This window comes from Pithys albifrons, chromosome Z (assembly GCF_047495875.1).
Source record: "Pithys albifrons albifrons isolate INPA30051 chromosome Z, PitAlb_v1, whole genome shotgun sequence".
NCBI classification, from domain to species: domain Eukaryota; kingdom Metazoa; phylum Chordata; class Aves; order Passeriformes; family Thamnophilidae; genus Pithys; species Pithys albifrons.
The window spans coordinates 22,391,403-22,413,718 of NC_092497.1; the positions used below are offsets into that span (position 1 = coordinate 22,391,403).

Sequence of the window (22,316 nt, forward strand, 5' to 3'; positions counted from 1 at the left end):
AGCTTCAGCATCCAAATCCTGCAGCAATGATAGCAGCATTTATTAGTCCTGAGCACAGGACTTCCTCTGGCATAAACTGTCACAACTCCACTGAAGTTAATGGAACTGTGCCAAATTCCACCAGCCCAAGGATCTCTTCTGGGTTTTGATGTAAGGAAAATGAGGAGCTAAAACTAGCAACTTTCAGTTGTAGGACTATGTCAAGTTAGTATTGTATACTTTTTCTGAGAGTAGGCATGGTTGCACGAATGGACTAACTTTTTCCTAGTAATACTTAATTCCTTTTCTAGGTGCAGACTATGCTCACTGACCATCCATTGGAACTTCTTCTCCATATATCTTCCTGCTCCTCCCTCAGGCTTAGAGGAAAAAATGCTGTACTGTCCTTGACACAGGTATTTCCTAACCTTTCCTCTAGTCGCAAAGGGAGTAGCAGGCTCCTTCCAGCACTTTGAAGCTCCCAGCCATGCAGAGAGAGCCATGATGGATGTGGCTCAGACGAACTGTAGAAGGTGGAACCCAGGGAGTGATCTGAATTTTCTTCTTAAAATAAAAACCTGCCAGTTGGACACCCCTCCCTTTGACTCTCATGAGGATTTGCCCTGTTGCATCCTAAAAGATACTGAAACCCCCCACTGGATGGTAGAGAGGTGAGACATCTGAGATTACTGTAAGTTTCTCTCTGGCTTCTTTTTTTCCCTATTTTTCATTATTGTAGCAAAGAGCAAATGGGATTTCATTCATCCTGCAATACTCAGCAAGATAAAGACTGGATATTTTGAATTTTCCATGTTAATGCTCATGCTAACTTCTGACTTCCATTGTTTTTTAGGAAAAAGAAGAGAGTTGATTCCCTTGGACTAGAGAGTTAATGCAGCTGGAGTTTTTCAAAGGTGCCATTAGCAGGGATTGGACACCTCAGTTTTTAAATCAAATCTTGGTCTGAATATCAGAGAAAGATGCAAAGCTCCATTACTCAAAGCTGTGCAGTTGTCCTTTGATCTATCACTGGTAATTTAATACAGAGCTTTGCTGGCTCTGGTGATTCTTTTCTGTTGCTGTTTCTGTTCTAAATGGCTTCTTGCTTTTGAGTGTTACACATATTTTGGTAAAATTCTCTCTGAACTGTGGGGCTGTAGAGAGCAAATTCAATAAGAGCAGAGAGCTGATTTGCTAGCATAATGATTGCAGCTGCAGTTAAATGAAAACTGCCACAACAATGCAACAGCAATACCTCATTGATCACACAGATCAAAAACATAACTAATTTTGAACTGCATGCTTTTCACTTCTGACTGAGGAAAAAACAACACCAATATATAGAAGAGGCTTTAAAACCTTCCTTGGCAATGGTGCTGGAAAGGAATGTGCACTGCTTACTGCATGGCAACTAACAGTACCTGTGCGTGCTCCATTTCATGGTACATTTACAAACGTCAGGGAAGCCATGCACACCACAGAACCTCATAGCAAGAGTGCCCTTGACTTTTGAAAGGTCAGATTGTATTTTGCATCCATTCTGACCCTTCGCAGTCCATGAGAATTGTATTTAGAGAAGCACTTAGAAAAGTCCCAAATTGAGTTCAAAGGCCGGGGAATATTCTGCTTTTGAAGAACCTAAAAATATAACTGTTGCATCAAAAATAGCAGATACAGGTTTTTCAAAAAGCAAAGCTGCCTTAGGAAGTGCAGTCCATGCTGACTGGTCTGATGGGGAAAGAAGGGATTCTCTTCTGGGCAGGCACAAGGAGATGACCATAGCTCATCAGGCTCAGTGGGATGCACCAAGCAAGACCAGGGAAGTCCAGGAACCTTCCCTCTAGTAATCTTTCAAGGCATGGTGAGTTACTCTTCTCCAGGAGTTGGTAGCTCTCTGTGTTTAGCACAGAGCTTAGCATAGACTGTAAAGGGCTATGTGGCAATCACAGAGCTGTGCCCAACTCCATGGCCCAGAATTATCTCTGTGAAATGATATGGTCTGCCTTTTGTGCCTAAACCTGCAAGATACAAAAAGGCACAAGCAGAAATACACAGATCTTGAGAAGGACAGTTTTGGCTGCTTGACAAAAATGATGCTCTACAATGAACACCTTTCAGTCTGCTGGGGTTTGAAAGCCATGGTGCACAGAGATCCTAGTTCTTTCACTTTCTCCCATCTTACCCTTCCTTAACCCTCATGTGGAAACTCACCTTGTATCACTTCCTTTTTGTGTGTTTAAATCCACTTCTTCTTTGAAGTCCCCTGTGAAGTCAGTGCTTTATTCTCCTGCCTGTATGACCTCTCTGATTTCTTATTTACTCCACTTGGGTTCACAGGCTACAAAGGCCTTGCAGTCTTTTGGTTTGGGTATCTCACAGGCAATAATGATGGATCTGACATTGTAACCAGAATAGCACGATTTCCATTATTTCCTTATTTTGCCTTGAATATAGAAAGGATTCTCTTTTTTTACAGTTTATGTCATGTTCCAGACAAACCTCTGAGCACTTTGATAACACATTCCAGTAACAGTGCCCTGTTGGCTTTGAAAAAGTCATTTCCTGCACTCTATTCATAGTTTAAATTAAAAATATTGATCTCCTACTATGAGCTGTAAACCACCTACATCTCGGTAAACCTAATTAAAAAGCATTATCAAAGAAGGCTTGAAAAATTCAGTATTACTAGACTGATGGAAATGTCTCGCCAGCAGTCTATGGCCACAGGTTTTTGAAGTGCTACATCCTATGGTTTTGAGGGCATCAACACTTAGTTCAAAGCAGATGTTTTCTTGATTTTATTTGTTTCAAAGTCCATTTCGAGAGCTCAGTCATTTAAAATTGAGAGTTTAGGAGCTGAGGAAAGAAAATACAACACTCCTATGCTGCAGGAATAAGATAATAAGGAGTATATTTTCCAATCTAAAATCTTGAATGATGGGAATTTCTTGGTTCACATATGTAATTTTACTTGCAGAATAAGTTGATTAATTTTAAAAGCAAAATATTTTGATTACTTCAAAAAAGGTCAAACTGCACATAAATTGCATTAAGTAAATGCATTTAAAAGGATTATTTGCACAAAATTTTTATTTATTAATTAAATAAAAATATTGTAATATGTATTTGTAAGATGAAAAATTATTATATCAATTTTAGGGTGTAAACTTGCTTATTTTTTAGGTATAGCTTAATTGAATTGAATTGAGTCATCCTAAATGTCCTGCCTATTTGCTTTTAACTGGCTTATGTCTGAACCTACACTTTGGAAATGTATACACACATGAAAAGTGAACCAGTTATGGCAGAAAAAATTTTATAAAATTCCTCTTCTCTTCAACCACTTTTCTTCCAGAAAAATCTCACTTAGTGGAATCATTTCTGAGAGGACCTGCTTCTATTTGTTTCCTTTTGAACATGTTTGTACCTTAAAAATTGTTATTAATCCATTTAACGTTAAGTCCTTTCCTTCATGGGTAACCCACCTAATATTCAGGAATCACAGAATAACGGAATATGTGAGTTGGAAGGGACTCACAATGATCACTGAGTCCAACCCTTAACTTTGCACAGGACCATCCCTAAGAGTCACACCACGTGCCTGAGAGCAGTGTCCAAACACTTCTTGCACTCTGCCAGTCTTGATGCTGTGACCACTTCCCTGGAGAGCCTGTTCCAGTGCCCAGTCACCCACTAGGTGAAGAACCTTTTTCTAATATCCAACTTAAACCTCCCCTGACACAACTTCAGACCATTCCCTCAAACTTGTCACTGGTCACCACAGAGATTGTTGTCTGCCCCTCCTCTTAACCTCACGAGGAAGTTGTAACTGCAATGAGGTCTCCCCTCAGGTTCCTCTTCTCCAGGCTGAACTCACCAAGTGACTTCAGCCACTTCTCATACAGCTCTCAAGGCCCTTCACCATCTTCATGGCCATCGTTTGGACACTCTCTAACAGCTTAATATCTTTCTTATACTGCAGTGCAAAAAACTGCGCAGAATATTCAAGGTGAGACTGCCCCAGTGCAGAGCAGAGCAGGACAATTTGAATATGAGACATTTTTCATAACTATTTAAGACTGATTACTTTTCTTTTGAAAGAAACTGAAAAATTTGAACCAAAGCATCTATCCCTGTTTTTCTGGGGTTTGGGGATGTTTTTTAATTTGCAGAACATCTCATGTTTGTGTGTCAGCCTAAAACCATGACTTTTACATTTAAACTTAAGAACTGCATTAAGGAACATTCCAGTTTGAATATCTGCAAGTATGAAAAATTCCAAAACACAAAGTGAAGCTCACAGGTAACTGATACTTAAAGTTCTAATATTCTCATCTTTGTTTCACACAGTGGGCTAAGAACCTTGAAAAATAAACATACATGGAAATGTTTCAGAGAGCAGGGTTATGCTTATTTTGGATTTCTTTGCTCTGAAAAGCAGATACACTTCTGTTATAGTTTAAAAATCTTTCATGGAATTTTTTTCTTTCCCTTACCAACATAGAGGCTTGGGACTTGAAGCCTAGGCCCCACTACCTCCTCCTAGAACCAGCTAACAAAAGGGTGGCTGATAGCTTTGCATTCCAACTTAATGGCTGGAGAGGACTGAGAGAGGTGGGGCAGGTGGAGAGAGGTTTTTCCAGGTTTTTTTGTCACACTTTTCTTCTCCAGCTGCTGTGTGTGTGCCGGCCACCGTTAGCTGGGCTGGTGGAAGCACTTGGAGGGAGCTCCCTTGGCTAGGCTCCCCAACTCCACACACCCTGTGCCATTCTCCAGAGAAGAGAAGAGCCGCCACTACCTGGATCTGCTACAGACTCCTTGAGGGTCAACACCATCTGTAGAGTAGTTGCTAAAAACCCCCACAATGCTTTTGGACAAAGGATGGGGACAGAGTCTTTGGGAAAGGTTTCATCCCATCCCTGTGGCCACCATTCTCACATGAGTTTTTTGGAACAAGCACCTCTCCCTGGTTGCCGCCTTTGCCTTACCAGAGCCCATGAGTGACTTTCGTGTCCACTGCATTCCAAGGTGCAGCATCACCTCCTGCTGTCTGTAAATGTAACTGCACTGAGAGGGCAGAGAGGACTTGATTTGTTTGAAAGTTTTTGGTTACAATGATGCTGTTTCTTCTGTTCTGGGGTTTGTTAGTTTGTTTGTTGGGGGGGTTGTTATATATATATATGTAGTAAAGAATTTTTATCCTTTTCTATACATTTTCTGATTCAAGTCTTAATTTCAAAGATTGTGGTGGTTTTTGGGAAGAGGCCCCCTTCCTTGTTCAGATAGACATCTTAGCTTTCTTTAAAACCGAGACAACTTGTTATGGGTTCACCTAGGTGGGCCTAAATTTGGGCTATGAAGTCTGGACTAGGCCGAAGCTGTCAGCTGACTTGAGCTGGGCTGAGTTAACAGCTGACCTCTTCTAGTCAGTAATTTTGTATTCCATACCACATTATGACATCATCTCCAGGGAAGTAGGAACCAGTGTAGGAGTGGTTAAGGCAGTCACTTCTCAGCCCTCCTCTTGGGAGGACGCACGATGCTGTCCCAGGGGGGATGGAGAGGACCAGGCCCACCACTGGCTCACAGGGTACCTCAGGAAAGTAAAATGTGTTGTTCTGGGTCTCTCCTTTCTGCTTGGGTTTGTCTCCCTGGGGAATAAGCTTCTTCTTAAGTAATGTGTAGTTAAGACAGTAGAATTTGTGTGTTCGTTAAGAAGTTGAGGTGAGGAACTTGTTGTTGCAGACTTGTGTGAGTGTATATTTGTACTCTCTTCTAATTGTTTCTTTCTTTCTGTGAAAAATATATGTAGATTTAGTATAAATGCAGTTTGAAGTGTTTTTTTTTTCCTTTCCCCTCTCTTTTCCTCCCTTTCCCTGGTGTTAGGAGGGAGGCTTTTCTCTCTGTGCTTGGGGGGGTTGGCAGTTGCTTATCTCAAACCAAGACACAACTTCATATGTTCAACCATTTATTCTATTGCAAAGAATAAAAAAAATTATCTTAGCCACATTTGCAGTCAAAGGGATTAAAAAGTATCAGTATTACAGAGTTGCAAGAGAACGAGTAAATGCTAAGTAAATGTTCTGAAGAGTCATTAAAGTTCAAAAACTAAAGTTACCTGCACAGAGACTATTGAGCAGAGATAATGGACAAGAATCTTAAGTACTGTAGCATGCAGCATCTTGCTCTGTTTCCAATAATATCTGATTAGGGGAGAAGCCATTACCTTCTTCAAGGACCTCAGGAACTTTTATCTAGGCAAGATGAGTCAACAGCAGAACTCTGGCTTTCAGACTGAAAGGGCAAGTGAGAGGACACTCCTTTTTTAAATCTTTGCCACCAAAGCTCCACCACAACTCTGAACTTCCTAAGAGGTTCTTCATTTTTTTGAGCAAAAAATGGTTTGCAGTGTGCTGTTTCTGCAACACAAAGCAGATTGCTAAGAATATGATTTTTAAAAGGAAAAAGGAGGCATTGTATAATTATTCTGCTTGATTTTTTTTTTAGTTTTATCTCAAAAGCTACTGTACTATGTCCCTAATCCCCTGGGAGTGGATGGTTGTTAACCACAAATTGTCCTTATACTTCTAATCTTGGTCTCTTTTTTTTTTTTTAACTTTCAGCTGAATCTCTCCCTTCTTTATTTCAACCTTTCAAAGCAAAACCAAAATGACCTATGTATTCATATCCATTTCGTGATTCATTATTCATCTACTGCAAAGATCTTTTCTAAATTACTTCAATGGTACTAAAGCATCCATAGGTATTTAAAACAGATATAATTGGAGGTGTCAGTTATAGCCATTTAATAATATGCATGTCCTCCCTTTTCAATATAAGCAAATGAAAGCTGCTAACCTAAATCAAGATTTGCTTCTATCTAGTCCCACTCCTGCAGGTACAATTATGCTTTGTAACTGGCTTGCCAAAACCTAGCACAGAACATGCTGCCATAGCTTTTAACCAGAGAGAATTTTCAATTTATTTTTATATAATCTATAGCATTTATAGATTCACTGGGAGAGTTGGAAAAAGCTAACAGTTTTATGAAAAAAAATTAATAGGAGTCTGCTAGATATCTATATCCAAAATACAGCTCGAATTTATTGCATTGTTCAGAAGTTTATCTATTGAAACTTGTAACTGATAAAGTCTAGCTTGCTGGTTACAGTGAGCAGGCAAGCATATAAGACCACCTTGAGAGGCAACGGGCAGAAACTGGAGCACAAGAAGTTCTATCTTAATGTGAGGACTTTGCAGTGTGAGTGACCAGGCACTGGAACAGATCATCCAGAGAAGGTGTGGAACCTCCCTCACTAGAGATGTTCAAGAATCCTCTGGATGCAATCCTGTGCACTGTGCTTTAGGATGGCCCTGCGTGAGCAGGAAGGATGGACCAGATAACCCACTGGGGTTCTTTCTAACCTGACCCATTCTGTGATTTTATAAATACAATATATATTCAAAGTAGTACACCAAATGTGGCTGTGCAAAGAATACCCAGATGGAGAGCAAACCTGTGACTGCACTTGCCAAGGTTCTGTTAAATGCTTTGCAAAAGTTCTCTTTAACCTGGTCTATTGGCCTGCATCCGAACAACAGAATTCATATTTTGGGCAAGAGAAAAAGGAGTAACAAGGGAATAAAATAATTAAGCTAATTCTTCCATAGACAATATTGAAGGAGATAAGCAGTAGTAGATGTAAGTAAAAACATTTCAGACAGGACATTTTGAAATAAACATTTCTCTTTTTAAAATACCAGATATGTAGACAGCAGATCTTTGCTTTACTTCCATAAGCTGTGTTTTCAGTAAACAGAGAAATCATGCCATAAAACCTCAGTGTTTTGGAAAATTTGTTTAATTTCTGGGTCAGAAAGCCTGGGGGAAAGTTCCTACTTCTCCCATTGGACTCATGCAAGATTTGCTGATATTTTATAGTGTATGAGGTACCTGAAAATACAAATGCTAACAGTATCAAATAACAGGCATGGATGCAAATGGCCATTTATAGTGGTGTTTTGGTTCAAGTAGGTTAATGTGGTTCACAGCAGTGACATGGCCATTTCTAACCAGCTATAGGAGAGTCTAACTCATCTAGACAACATTTGCACACCATTTTGTTTCCATTTGAAAAACAAAATTATGTAACAGTAACCCATGCCGACACAAGGCAAGAGAAATGTCTATCTCTAAATGTTGTACATTTGCAACATTGTTTTAATGTTGTCTCATGTTAGTTGACTTACAGCAGTGCATATCAACACAACTGTTGAAAACCAGGCCATCTACCTTTCCCAAAAACAGCCCATCCACTGACCCAAGCAGCCACAGAAAGGAACACCAGTTGCTGGGGAACAGCCAGCAGATGCCTGAGGTCACACAGAGTCAGCCCATACACTGCTGTCATTGCACAAAGCTCTTCTAAAAGGATAATAAGTAAGAAGAGTGAAACCAGGTAATTTTTCCTGAACAATTTCTTTAACAATCATCAATCATCTTGGTCACCAATTTTACAGCAGCTGCAGCTAGTATGTGAAACTAACATGTTTGCTCACATCCCCATATACTCATGCTGTGAGAAGTACAATTTTTGTCAGATTTTTCATGACAAAAGCTTATTTTGTTTTTATTATACAAAGTGAGTAAGCTTCCACACTGTACATAACCTTCTTACAGCAAATGGAAAGTAGACTGGCACAATTAAATAAGCCCCATTGTCTTCATATCAACAATGATCTCCTCTGAAATCAGAGACTGAAACTATCCTGCTAGATGAGTTTATTCTGCTATATTAAACACCACTGATTTTCCTATTTATTCCATGCTTTCTTTCATGTCAGAGAAATTGCTTCATTTTATCAGCTAATACTTATGGCAGAAAGCAGTTGACTTTGTTCAGGAAAAACAAATCAAAATACTTCTCTATTCTGTACTCAGAAATCTACAGAGAGAGAATATGCTATTAGTTTTTTAAATAATTAATCCTTACGGCCACACATTTCTGAAAGCCAAAGTAATACATTCACAAGCCAACCCAAAAAAAAAACCCAAACCAAAACAAAACCAAAAAAACCCAACCAAACACAAAAACACCACAACAAAAGCCAAAAAAACCCCACCAAACAACCAAGACACAATTCATCAATCTGTGCACAGTGAATCACTAGTGGACCATAAATTATGAAATGCTACAACTGCAGAACATTATGAAAACACACAAACTTCCCCAGGAATGGGAAGGAAATAAAATTAGGGAAGATGAAAAATAATAAAATTGAAAATGTGTCAACTTATATTTGGTTGAAAATGAACAATACTATGTGGCCATTGGAAAAAAAGAATGTGGGTTATTTTCAAAATAATAACAGCATCTCAGGTGATTTTTTTAAAAGTCTTAGGTTGTCTTTTGGTTCATGAAGGCTGTTGAGTGCCAGGAGATATCACAGGCTCAAGGAGAGCAGCACAAACATTTAGACAAAGAGTAACTCTGACCAGGTATTCTCAGGTGCTTGCTCCATTTAGTTCTTGCTGCACCTGCCACAGGGGCTTATTGTTGGTGTGAGAGGCATGCAGTAAAAGACAGACTGCTAAAGATAGAGTTGCTGAATTTACTTGTTTTCTAGGTTGGTCTGCCCTCCAATCCAGCAGGACTGTTCAGTGAAGGGTTCCCATAACGGGATGCCATCAGACTGGTCAGGTAAAAGGGTCTCAGCTTTCCTGGAGCACTGTCAGACAAATCAAACACAAAGGGTCAAGGAAATCTGTTTTCGCATGACAGTCCCTATTCATAAACAGTGATGCCAAAACCCAGTAGCCTTTCAGAATAATAACAATTGGCTTTAAAACTGTAGATTTACTAGTATACTTAGTGTTACAAGACTAAAATGGTAAAACTCTACAAATGCTTTATACAAAGATAACAAACAGAAAAAAAACATGCAAACCTTTATTCTGGCTGTAAAGACTACTAGAGATTATATATGTGAATTGCTTTGATCTTTATTGTAATCTACTGTGTGTTACATTATTTCACTTTACTATTACTGCTACTAATTTTCTGCATACAAAAATCCTTCAATCCACCAAGAAAAGGAAAGAAAATATTCAACTGCTCCACAAACAGGAAGCTTTCCACTCAAGGACAATGCTGACCATAACCATCTTTACTAGTTGATGCACAGTGGTAAAAGTTGATTGAATTATGTGAATGAAATTATGTCCCTTTTTTATTTCCTTTATGTATCAAAATAAGAATGGAGTTCTTAGAATAAAATGTGGTTGTTTCTCCTTCTAAGGTATATGTCACTATCCTTTGTTTTTTCATGTTTTAGTAAATACAGACACGTAAAATTAAAATGTTTCCAAACCAAAAACATAACTCATGACTGGAACTTTAGGTATTAAAGAGAAATGAAAAGGAGTCTATGTGATATGTCAGAAGGCCATTGAAGCTCTCTGCTTGTTGATATGCAGGTGCATTTATGATTACCTCATAGACCACTGCTAGTTTTCTCTTAGCAATTTATCACTTATGTCTTCAGGAGCACAATAAAGTTTCCTAGGACAACACTGGACTGATTAGGATGTTGTAAGTAAATCCAAATCTTCTAAAAACAGCTTTGTATTTACAAAAGGCTTCAATCCCACATGTAATTTATCTATTTCCTATTCAAATGTTTGACAATTTTTCCCATAAATACTGTTGAAGTACATGTCCAGATATGTAAATCTCTTATTTTTCAGTGGAAGTGATACATTTTTCTGTGGACAGCATCACAACACCAATGCTTAGCTGTGGGTAGGTACTGCAGTGTCACACTGGAAGTTGGAACCCACTCAAGAAATTGTGTTCTCAGAGCAGGTCCCTTACAAATCCACTGACACCAAAGGTGGTATCCCTGAAAAGGCAGGGCTGGAGCCCCTGTGCTCTTCAGGGTTGGCAATGGAGAAGCACATCTAAAAGTGCTTATCTCCCCTGTAAATAACACTGCTGCCTCAGAAACAACTGTGCCTGGGCAGTAATTTGATTGAGAGAAAACAGTTCAGCCAAAACACAACTTTTGTATAAAATACATGAAATTTTTAATAAGATTCTGCAAAATTCAATAACATTGGTAAATTATTTCAATTATAAACATGGCTAGTGCCTTCTACATGGCTATTTTCACATAATTTCATGATGTCAATATTAGCAGTGTTTTATAGGATGTATACTATGTCTTTGTCATAAGTCATTAAACACAGCTTCCACTCTGTATTGCGTGAAATATTTTTCTCTACTGAGTGGCTCATAAAGGAGATTATTAAATCTAGGTAAGAGCAGATGTTACCTGTCTTTCATTTTAATAACTTAAATATTCATTTCATATTGTTACAGTAATCTTTTACAAGAAATCACATTCTGTTTTGATGCTGTGAAAACTTGCAATGTGCCCAAAAATATTTCACACTCATTTACTTGAATTCCATCAGGAAGCATTGTTTTGCCTGTCTCTGCTAAAAAAGTCACTGCTTTTTAGTTAGTAGTAATGGGATTGATGAAGAGAGAGCTTGTTGCCTTCTGTGTCCCTTGCTGAAGCCAGACTAGAAATCTGTGCAAATCTGATTTTTTTTTTAGAAATTCTATAGAAGTGCAGATGAAAATGAGGCTACAAAGACAGATCTCACAGTAATTTAACAGCAGTCATTTAGAAATCTAGAGACCTCTTACCTGGCATTTTTGAGCAATTGACTGACTTGCCCACAGGAAATGGGGGGAAATAAATTCTGAGGGCTACTGAAAATGACATTTTCAGGCAACTAGCCCAAGGATTTTCACAAAATTGTCTGGAATTGAAGTATAGTGGGGAAAATTGCCTCTTTGACCTGTATAGTGTTTTGATGAAATGCACATGCACTGAACCATGTAAAAATAAGGTAGCATGTCAGCTGGCTCAACTCAAGAAATAATAAACTAAATTCATGCTATCTGCAATTCTTCTGAAGACAACTGTATTCTTCAAGGAACATATTCAATCCAGAGAGTTTTGTTAATATTTTTTTTCTCCAGCCTGGGAGAAAGACCATGAACAAGTATTCAGAGACGAGTGGAAAAGCACCCCTGCCTGGCTTGCACTAAGCTGGCAGTAGCTCTTAGCAAAGGGTACAGTAAAGACCACAAGAAAAGTGTGCTGGAGGCAATTTTCAATGGGCAGTTCAACCAGATCAGACCCTCTTTGGCTTCGTACTGGCCTGGCCTGAGCTTTACAATAACTTGCCTAGTAGGAGAAAGCAACCATTTTCATTCCAGAAGCAGAACTTTCTGAGACTGTTTTTCAGTGTCAATCCTCCATGGAAGAAAGCTGAGATGATTCTCTGTCCTAAATGCCTTTCTGGCTGCTCCTTTCTTGCTTTCTAGAAATGGAAAGTGCCCTATAGGACGAACATCAAAGACTATTAACAGCAGGGACTTTCCCTGCACTTTACCCATATTTTTCACTCCTATGGAAAGATAGACAAAGAGGCTGGAAAATGATGGAAACTGAAGACCCATGAATTTGAAGGCAATACCTAGCCATGCACTTTGTCTGCATGAGACCTGACTTTTCTACAGTCTCTGCCTGAGACTGGTGTCTGGATGACAGGCAACGAGTAAAACTTGAGTACAGGCAACACCTCTGGGTGTGGTCTAGATGTTGTTTCTGATGGTTTGGGTGTCTTCAAATCCAAGCCACCTTTACTTCAGCTGGAATAATTTTTCCAAATGCCAACCAGAGACTGACATCTACTGGAATCTTTACTTCAAAGACATAGCATTTACATTTAACAAATTTAACAGCTTCCCAAATATTTCACAACTCACTCTGTCTCAGAAGACTTGCGCTTGGACCATAGCAGTTCAAATAGAGGACCATTATATATATTTTCTTTTGGCACTGGATCATTAAAATTCATAATCAGTCACAACGATATCAAACTGAAAAAGGATATTTTCCTTCTGAGCCTGTCCTAGTTCAGCAGGTGGGACCAGCTATCACTGTGGGGGTGTGATCAAAGCTGTGTATTCTACCCCCTCTCTTCATTCCCCAAGGACAATGGGCCATTAGCAGCAGCTGCCCAAGGAGTCATTGGCACCTTCACACCCAGTCTGGGAGCACGTAGCTGCTAATGGGCCATCAATGGTTCAACAATACCCTATGACTCCCAGAGTTAATCATCCTGTCCTGCCCTGGGGGAGGGACAGGGTGCTCCCTGAGGGTACATAAGTGGTGAGTAAGACCTCAGGAATCATTTGTTGGATCCAGAGGAGCAGCAGGACCTAGACAGGAGGAGGCCACTACTCTTGACTAGACTATGACTGCCACTCTCAACCAGACTACAGCCATCGCCTGCACCAACAGGTTTCTCACTTCTTTTTGCTTTGGACTTGGGGGGAACCACGCGGGTCTCAGCAGAACAGCTAACAAACCCCTTTGGGTTTGTGCCCCAGGACACTGGGTTATACTGCTGGGTTTTGTGACTTGAAAGCAATTTCTCTTGTATCAGTGTATTTATGGTAACATCTTTCAATAAATTGTAACTCTGACTTTTAATCTCTTTTGTGGTGGGTCCATTTCTCCTGCTGGTTTATCTTTAAACCAGCACAGAGCCACTTGAACAAAAGACTGCCTTACAAACCTCCATCCTACCAAGCAGATTTCACTTTAAAGACTGGATTGCACAGGGCGTTCACTAGTGAGGAGATGCCTGAAGTGGTATAGCATATGCTATATGATATTCATTTCACTCCGTTGTTTACAAAATCTGTTTGGCATACATTTGCCCTCCAAACCAACCACAGCAGAAATGCCAAAAAGTAGGAAGAAGGTACAAGTTAAAATAGGCCATAGATAACCCTTTAGCTTATATGATTCTCATTGCTCCTATACATAAATTACAGTTCAGCAGAGTGGGTGTAAATAGCTGTGAAATGTGAATATCAGCTTAAAGGATTATATTGACTCTGTTTAATAGCAAAAGATGCTACAAGTGCTGTTTAGTACAAGCAATAAAATGTTACAACAGGAGATGACACTGACCTTTGCTTGTGATGGCCACCATTTTCAATACATGACCCTATGCCTTTTTAATTTTTCTGCCAGTTTGTTTGTAAGAAATGGGTTTTTTTCCTTTCTAAGACTTTCACTCTTTTCAAAAGGTCTGTGAAGATTGCAGAAACCATCTGGAGGATCATGTGTCTTTTTCCTTTGGTAGCCCTCTCAAGTTTTGGTCAGGTTTAGTAATTTTTAAAGTATTTATAATCCATCTGTTTCCCATCACTCATCTTCATTCTTCTGGACAATGCTGACAGTCTGCCAAACTAATTGGGGCAGACATTTGCAAGGCTGGAATTTGTAGCCACATAAAAGTATTTGTATGGGTTGAATCTCTCAGTGTGCTTGAGCATCTTTTATTTGAGAGAGGTAAGAGAAAACTAATGAATCTTCTGTCACTCACTGCCTAAATCAAGAATCCACCCAATTAAGTCCTACAGTTTACACTATGTTCTTGTTGTGGAAAGGATTATTCACCAAAGGTTTTTTGCTTTCAGTCCAACAGAAGGTATTCCATGCTGTGGAATTCCCCTGAAGTCATTGGTTACTCAGAGAGAACAGAAGCTCAGCTGTGGGCAGCAAGATAAGGTGAGGCTTGCAGAAGCCCATACCCAAACACGGAGGCCTGGACTGAGATCCAGAAATACAGTAGATACAGTATTTTCTGACACTGTGTGGGGTGTGATCATTTCTAGATTTTTGCAGTGCCCCACCACGACTGTCTGCATGCTACATGATATCCATTTTGCGTCTTCTACAGCCAGGTTCAAAGGGATCATAGTCTTCTCCACAGTTAAAACTGCCTCTCGGAGCAGCTATGAAATAGAAATTCGCTCACATCATCATTTTATTTCTTCTCTCTGAGGGATGAATTTCTTGGCTTTGTGTTTCAGTGAAAGATTCACAATGTTGTCCTGAGAAATGTTTGAAACTGCAGATTCTAGAGAACAGATTCTTAACTATGAGGTGACTGGGGAGTATTGGTTTGCAGGGATTGGTTTTTTCTACCAGACCTACGGCATGTTTCTGTCAGGATGGGACTGAAGGGGAAAGAAAAGGTAGTCTTAAGCATTTTATGTGGAAGATTTCTATTTAGATAGATAGAATTGTATGGTCACAAAATCTGTTTTGCAGTTTGGACCAATATAGCTTAAGCCTGCAATTCTTTCCCTTTTTCCAACCCCTTCATCCCCCTATCCCCAGCCATAAGTACAATGGGCCAGTGTAAGTATACTTCAATTGCTCTGTCAGCACTTCTCATCAGATGTGTGATTGAGTCACAAGTTCAGCCTGGACTGGAGCACAGATAAGAGAAAATTCAAAGTTAAGAAACTTTCTTCTCATTTTACAGTAGTCTAAAGAGGCACTTTTAAAGGACTATAAGGTTAAAGCCTTTATGTCTATGCCCATCTTTGATAGTTACAACTGATCCAAGTTGTTAAAACTTAATTTTCTGTGGCTCTGTTTAAAACAAAAATTCTCTTGCTTTCTATTTGGAATTTTCTTTATTTATTGCGTGAACTTTCACTGGACCTTTAAAACTGAAATGAAGCCGTCTACACTGTGAGGAGGTTGCTTGTTAGTGGAGAAAATACAATACTGCAACTAATCACAAATACGGATTAATACAGAATTTATATCTCCTTAAAAAAAATGTTAGTTGGTTGGAGAGAGAGGGTGCTTTGTTTTGAGAAGGGGTTTCTAACCTTGGTGGAAATCAAATGAATTTGAGAACTACAGTAACAAAAAGGCCCATCTTTTAAAGCAGGCAATTTCCTCCACTTTACAGAATTTATTACAAAGTAGAAAAAAAAGGTAAAAGAGACAACAGAGGGAGTGATAAACGTAAAACTGTCCCACGGAGGTCTGGTCCGGTATTTCTGTCGTGGCCGGTGCAGAGCCGTGAAGCCGGGATGAAGGAGAGGGGTACGTTGCGAGCCGCCGGTGGCATCGCGGCTGTGCCCCGGCGTCGGTGGCTCCGGGGTCCGGCCCGTGTGGCCACGGCGGGGGGCGGAAAGTGACCGAAAGCTGCTTTCCCTGCCGAGGAGAGGAAAGAGGCTGGTGGTTGCGGGTTCTGCTCCGGCGGATGCCCTGCCGAGGACGATGGCATGCGTCCTGCCATTGGAAGGAGAGGGCGGACACCCGCGCAGGGACACAGGCGACAGAGGTGGACGGGAAACGGCGCGTCTCGCCTTCCGATGCCAGACGGTGGGATTTGCAATTCCAGGCTCCGGAGCAACTCCGCACCAGCCGGCCTGCGGCGTCGCAGCCTGCGGAGCGAGTTCGAGGACTGCTCTCGCGCTTCTGCCTACGGGGGGGGGGGGGGTGGGGGAGGGGGGGGTGGGGGAGGGGTTTGAAATGGATGCAGGGAGCCTTGCCTTAATGCGGTTCGGGGTGTGTTACCTACTTCGAGCTCTTGGGGCTTTCGGAGGAGCCGGGTGGCCCCTGTCCCGTCCCACTCCGATGCCAGGCGCCAATCCCCGGGGCGCAGCGGGGGAAACCCGCCTGGTGAGTGGTGCAGGACCAGAGGGCGACCACGCTTTCCCAGCTGGGATCATTTACAGGAACGTTTACAAAGAAAAAAAACTAATTGGAAAAAGACAAAACGCGCAGAAAGGCACTCGCCGGAGTCGGCGGGAGTCGGGGATGGAGAAACTGAGAACAAACCTCTCTGCATAGCACCAATCCCGCCGCACCGCTGCCGTATCCGGGACCTCCCGTCCCCGCCCCGGGGTACCCGTCAGCTATACCCAGCGGCACTCGTGGCGCTCCCAAAACCATCGGATACCCGAGCGCTCAGAAGTTTTGGCTCCCTAATCGCTCCAGGCTTATTCCTCTGACACTCTGGCGCCACTTAAGGAATATCTAGGACACATGTGGTTAGGAGTGATCAAAGAAGAGATAAGATCAAAAGATCATTTTAATTGCGAAAATAAGGCCAAACAGGATTTCCAGAAAATCAGCTACATATCCGAAGTTGTTAAAAGTACTATTTTTGTTTAATGTAAGAGGCTGAAGTTCAGAAATTACTGGACACTTACATTCACGTGACTCACATATTTCACATTCTCTTTTACTTACAAGTAACACAGATTACACAAAAATAAACAGGAAAAATATATATATGTGTATATATATATTTGGTCAAGCATTCATAGGGGTACGCAGCTGCCGGGCCAGTGCCGGTATCCGGCCCGGCTCCTTCCCCTCCTCGCGCCATGAGCGGCCACAGGTCCCGGCCATAGACGGCGGGCAAAGCAAGGGCATGGCAAGGGAGAGGCAGGGAGCTGGACGGACAGAGGGGCTGTGCGGCGGATAGAGCAGTCCTGCCCCACCCCCGGGCCAGGCGAGGAAGAAGTACACCGGGTTTCCCGGGGCCAAGCAGCTGGGCTAGTGGCAGAGCGGGGTCTCTCTGCGGGTGGAGGCTTCCGGAGCCGCCCCGAGGACCGGCCGGACCCGGCCTGGCTCTCCTTGCAGGGCCACTGCCTGCTTCTGGCCTGACTTTCAGCTTGCGGAGAGGGTCGTGCTTACCCACGCCGGGGCTGGCCTGGGGGTAGGGGAGAGCCTGCTTTCCCCACCTGCGACTGCCGCCAGCGGATGCTTTCGGCCCTTCCCCCGCTGCCACGGAGCACATGGCAATGTTTTGGTTGATCGGTTTGGATCGCTATACTGTATTTGTTTTTTTTCTTTTTCTTCCCCCTCCCCGCCCCCCTCCCCCCTTTGCAAAATGTGCCTTGTCTGGCTGCCTCCGACGCTACCGCAACATCTCGGGAGACACTTCCAAGTGGCTTAACGAAGAGGGGGGAAAATAATTTTTAAAAAAAGAAAGAAGAGCTACTTCACAGGGTGCTTAAACTCCCTGTGGTGTTGCGTAGGCGGTGTACTCAATAGTCGCAGAGCGCCAAGCCTTTCCTTGCTGGGAAACACTCGGTCAAAGGCATTTAAAAAACAATAATCCCCATAAATCTCCATATAATGAGGCGTGCGGTTGGGGTTTAAGTCCCATCATTTCCCTGTGCTGCAACAAAGGGAAGCCCGATGAACTGGAAGGTCCTAGCATAGCAGTACAGCTGTCAGGCACACGTAACGCAGACGGGGACGTTGCTGTAAGTACCTTGCAAGCTTACAAAATACGATCGGTTTTCCCAAGAACACCCACGTAAAGGTTTCACAGCCCGGGAAGCAACGCGCCCAAAGCTCCTTCCTCTGCCTCTAGCCTCCATACTGACACTACTGCCAGACCGAGGTCGGACTCTTGAGTCCACCGCCGTCGCCTCGTAAATCCAAGAATAATCCCCGACACGGCGGTTTCCTGCATAGGGTGGTTTGTTTTTACCGATGCTACTTGGGCAGACACTGTGGTTTACAGCCACCACAAGCAACGACCTGCAAACCCTAAGTCTGCCCAGAACGATGGAGGGGTGGGAGGGAGCCGGGAGCGCCGGCACCCGGCAGCGGAGGCCGTGCAAGTTGAGGGCGGCAGCAGAGCCCTCCCGCGCCGGGCGTTCCACGCCGCTCCCAGCGGAGCCCAGTCCGGCCCCGCGGGGTCGTCCGGCGGGCGTAGGAGTGAGCGACTCCAGCGTGCGGCGCAGAGAGGGGAATGCCGGGGTCCTCCCCGCTTCGGACGGCGCTGTAGAGGGGCTGGAAGGGGGCACACTGCGGCGCGGGGCAGGCAGGTGAAGCGAGTAGCAGGACCCTGCTTGCCCCGTCCCGGAGCGGCGGGCTTCACTGCCGGCAAAATTTGCACTTGATAATTTTCTTAAAAGCACTTTGGAAGTCTTTGTTGAAATAGGCATAGATAATGGGGTTGAGAAGGGAGTTGGAGTAGCCCAGCCAGTTGATGACTGCCCCTAACCACGCGGGCATGTAGCACTTACTGTCACAAAAGGGCAGGACCAGGGCCACAATGAAGAACGGCAGCCAACAGAGGATGAAGGTGCCCATAATGATGCCCAGGGTCTTGACAGTCTTCCTCTCCCGGGACAGAGCCATTCTCCGTTTGGCCTCCGTGTTCTTCTCATTGCGTTTCCCGAAGGAGGAGGGCGGTGGGGAGCCGCACGCCTCGCTGGGCAGCGGCAGGTGAGTCTTGGAGGAACTGTTGCAGCGCTGGACCTCGATGATCTCCAAGGCGGTCCCATCCTGGCCCTGCCGCACCGCGCCGTTAACGCAGGCACCCAGCTGGGGCTCTACAGTTCGCCGCCAGCCCTTGCCGGGCTCCCCATTGCCTTTCTTCTGCCCGGTGGCCGGAGAGAGGGTGAGGCAGGTATCGGCGATTTTCTTCTTCTCCGTTTTCTTGACTGTCTTGCGGATTCTAAAGCGGGCCGCCTTGAAGATGCGACCGTAGAGCACCAGCATGAGGAGAAGCGGGATATAGAAGGCGCCGAAGGTGGAGTAGATGGTGTACCCGTGGTCCTTACTGATGGTGCAGGCGTCGGGGTTCGAGCGGTCCTCCGGCGTCCTCCAGCCCAGCATGGGAGGGATGGATATCAAGAAGCCGATAAGCCAGGTCAAGCTGATAAGCATGGCCGCTCGTCGGGGAGTCCGCTTGTTGACATAGTCAATGGGGTCCGTGATGGCCCAATACCTGTCCAAGGCGATGGCGCACAGGTGCAGGATGGAAGAGGTACAGCAAAGCACATCCAGCGAGATGAAGATGTCGCAGGTGACCTGCCCCAGTGTCCACTTGTTCAGCACCTGGTAGAGGGCCGCCATGGGCAGCACCAGCACCGACACCATGAGATCGGTGACGGCCAGTGAGCCGATCAAATAGTTGGCCACGGTTTGCAGGGAGCGCTCCAGGGCGATGGCCGCGATCACGCAGGCGTTGCCGCTCACGGCGCACAGGATAAGCGTGCCCAGGAGCAGGGAGGTGAGTACCTGATAGCCCAGAGTCACCTCGGTGAGTCCGGAACCGCCTGTCCCCTCGGGGGAGCGCGCTGGGGAGGTAGTGTTGTTGGCCACATCCATGCCGGGCAGGGGGGGGTCCCTTCACGAGACAGGCATGGGAAGAGGCGCCGGTCACTTGTGTGCTTCCGTGGCAAGAGGCATCGCCGCACCGTGCGCTTTGGCCACGCCGGGCGACCCCCGCTCAACCACCCCTCCCTCCCCTATATAGCGCGGCGGGAGGCGGCTGAGACTCGGAGGACGGCGGCTGGCGGAGCCGCCCCGCGCCCGCCCATCCCCGCCGCCTCTGCCCAGCGCGCAGCCCCGGGCGGTGAGGGCGGCCCTCCCGCCGCCGCTCGCCGCGCTGCTGCCCCTCGCTCTGCCGTTTCTCCCTGCTCTGCCTTTCCGCGCTCCCTTAGCTTTCTCCCTCCCATCCATCCCTCCCTCCTTCCCCTCCCCTTCCGTCCCCCTCCCTCCCGCTCCTCTGTAGGGGGTCTCGCTGGCTCGCCATCGTCAGGCGGGGAAGGTGTCCGTCACTCCCCTCGCCCACTCCCTTTGGGGGGACACCGCAGATAAACCCTCCACTACTCCTCTCCCACCCCCGCCCCCTTCAAATCCCTCCGCAGCTTTGCCCCAGTAGCGGTGGCTCCGGGCTGCCCCTCGAAACTGGCAGCCAGGACAGAGGAGAAGGGAGGCAAGGGGGGATCATTTTGTTAGCAGACACTGCCGGCTGGGGCAGGAGGGTACTGCACCCCCCTGGGCTGCCCGCGGGCTGGAGGTGTCCAGGCGGGTGTCTCCGGAGGTGCCTATCGCCACCTGCAGGCAGGCGGCGGCCGCCCGAGGGCGCGGCGGCCGTGGGGCTCGGCCGAGCACCGCGGGCACGGGACCGGACTGACTTCGCGTATTGGCACCCGCGCCGCCGCAGGGCGCTGCCGGGGTTGCCCGGGGAGTAATACCAGCCACGATGTCGCGGGTGCAGAGATAGTGGGATGACGGACAGCAGCGTCCGTAGGTGTCTCACGGAGTGCTGTACAGACGGAGAGAGCTCCTGCTCAGCTGCTGCGAAGTGCTGTAGCGATTGAAAGGCCAATTCATGATGATTCATGCCCTCGGCCCAGCGTCCTGCCGTCGAGGGCTCCGCTCCAGCGCGCGGATCCTCGCCCCCGCTGTTCCCCGCAGAAAAGAGGCATTACCCCCGGCCCCTCCAAGACGGGAATTAAAGTGCAGCAGCTATTGAAATCACTCCTCTTACGACAATATCAACAGGGACAGCAACAAAAAAAGTGCTTAAAAACACAAAAAAGACCAAAAAAAAAAAAAGAACAAAAAGGCAGATTCCTTCCGATAGGAGGGGGAGGGGGAAAGGCTGTGCCTGAAAGTGAAATGAGAAAAATATCACTGGGAACAATCTAGAATAAAAAAAAGTGTCAGATTGACACAGCATAATCCAGTAAATAGAACTAACAATCACAAACCTGGGAAGAATCTGTCATTAAAAATAAAACAAAACCAAATGGCATTGTTTATTTACAGGCTCCATCTCTCCGTGAAAGGCAAAAGAAAGTCCTCCGACACAACTTCTGTGGCAGGTTTCCTACTGCCCTGCGGTTCAGTATTTTGAACCATGTGCGTTCTTTCATTCTACTCCGTAATTCTATCAAGCAATCTCAGAAAATGCAGAAAGCCAAATAAGTAATTGCTTAACAGGAAGATTTGCTGATTCTAACTTAATCAAACTTGAGATGAGGTTTCCAGACTCTCAGGTTTTCCCCATCCTCTCTCAGTCAACAGTTAAAATAAAGTTGAGTTCATAGCTTCAAACCGTTTGGACAGATTTCGGCGAGTTCCTCTTTACGACTGGTCCAGACTGCACTTCTCCAACCCCAAGCTTGAGATCTCCTCTATCTGATCAAGACGGAGACATACGCTAGATAAGCAGATCAGAGCTTCATCCCTGCATGCCCGTTGTCTCAGCCGATCGCACTAACATTTGCATGCTACTGGATGAAGACAGTGCTGTTGAGACACAGAAGAAATGTAATCGATATTTAAGGATGTATGACGTCTTCACTACTAACATCTACTTTCTATTTCTATTTAATGTCTCCTCGAATGCATGGCACAGTTGACTTCTAAGCATCTGCCTCCTTAAAGGTGGTTTTTCTTCAGTGCAGTTTCTTATTGTTTAGAACCAGCCTAAAGGAAAAAAAAAGTACAACTCTGGGAGGCAGGGAAGATCTCAAGGAGATTGTCCTAGCTTTCTTGCGTGGTGGTGGGCAAGTCATTAGCCTAATTAAATTAACCTGAAATTAGCATTTCAAAGCCACGGAGAATGGAGGTTTTAGAAGTCCACAAAGAGTTCTTGGCGACATCGTTTC

At 44.6% G+C, this 22,316-nt stretch overlaps 1 protein-coding gene across 1 annotated transcript; it reads right to left on the minus strand.

Annotated features, from left to right (window-relative positions):
* Positions 1 to 18,754: 18,754 nt before the first annotated feature.
* Positions 18,755 to 20,124, minus strand: HTR1A (5-hydroxytryptamine receptor 1A). Its single transcript, XM_071581272.1, has one exon. The coding sequence runs from the start codon at positions 20,020 to 20,022 to the stop codon at positions 18,781 to 18,783; it is 1,242 nt and encodes a 413-aa protein (XP_071437373.1). The 5' UTR covers positions 20,023 to 20,124; the 3' UTR covers positions 18,755 to 18,780.
* Between the last annotated feature and the right edge of the window lie 2,192 nt (positions 20,125 to 22,316).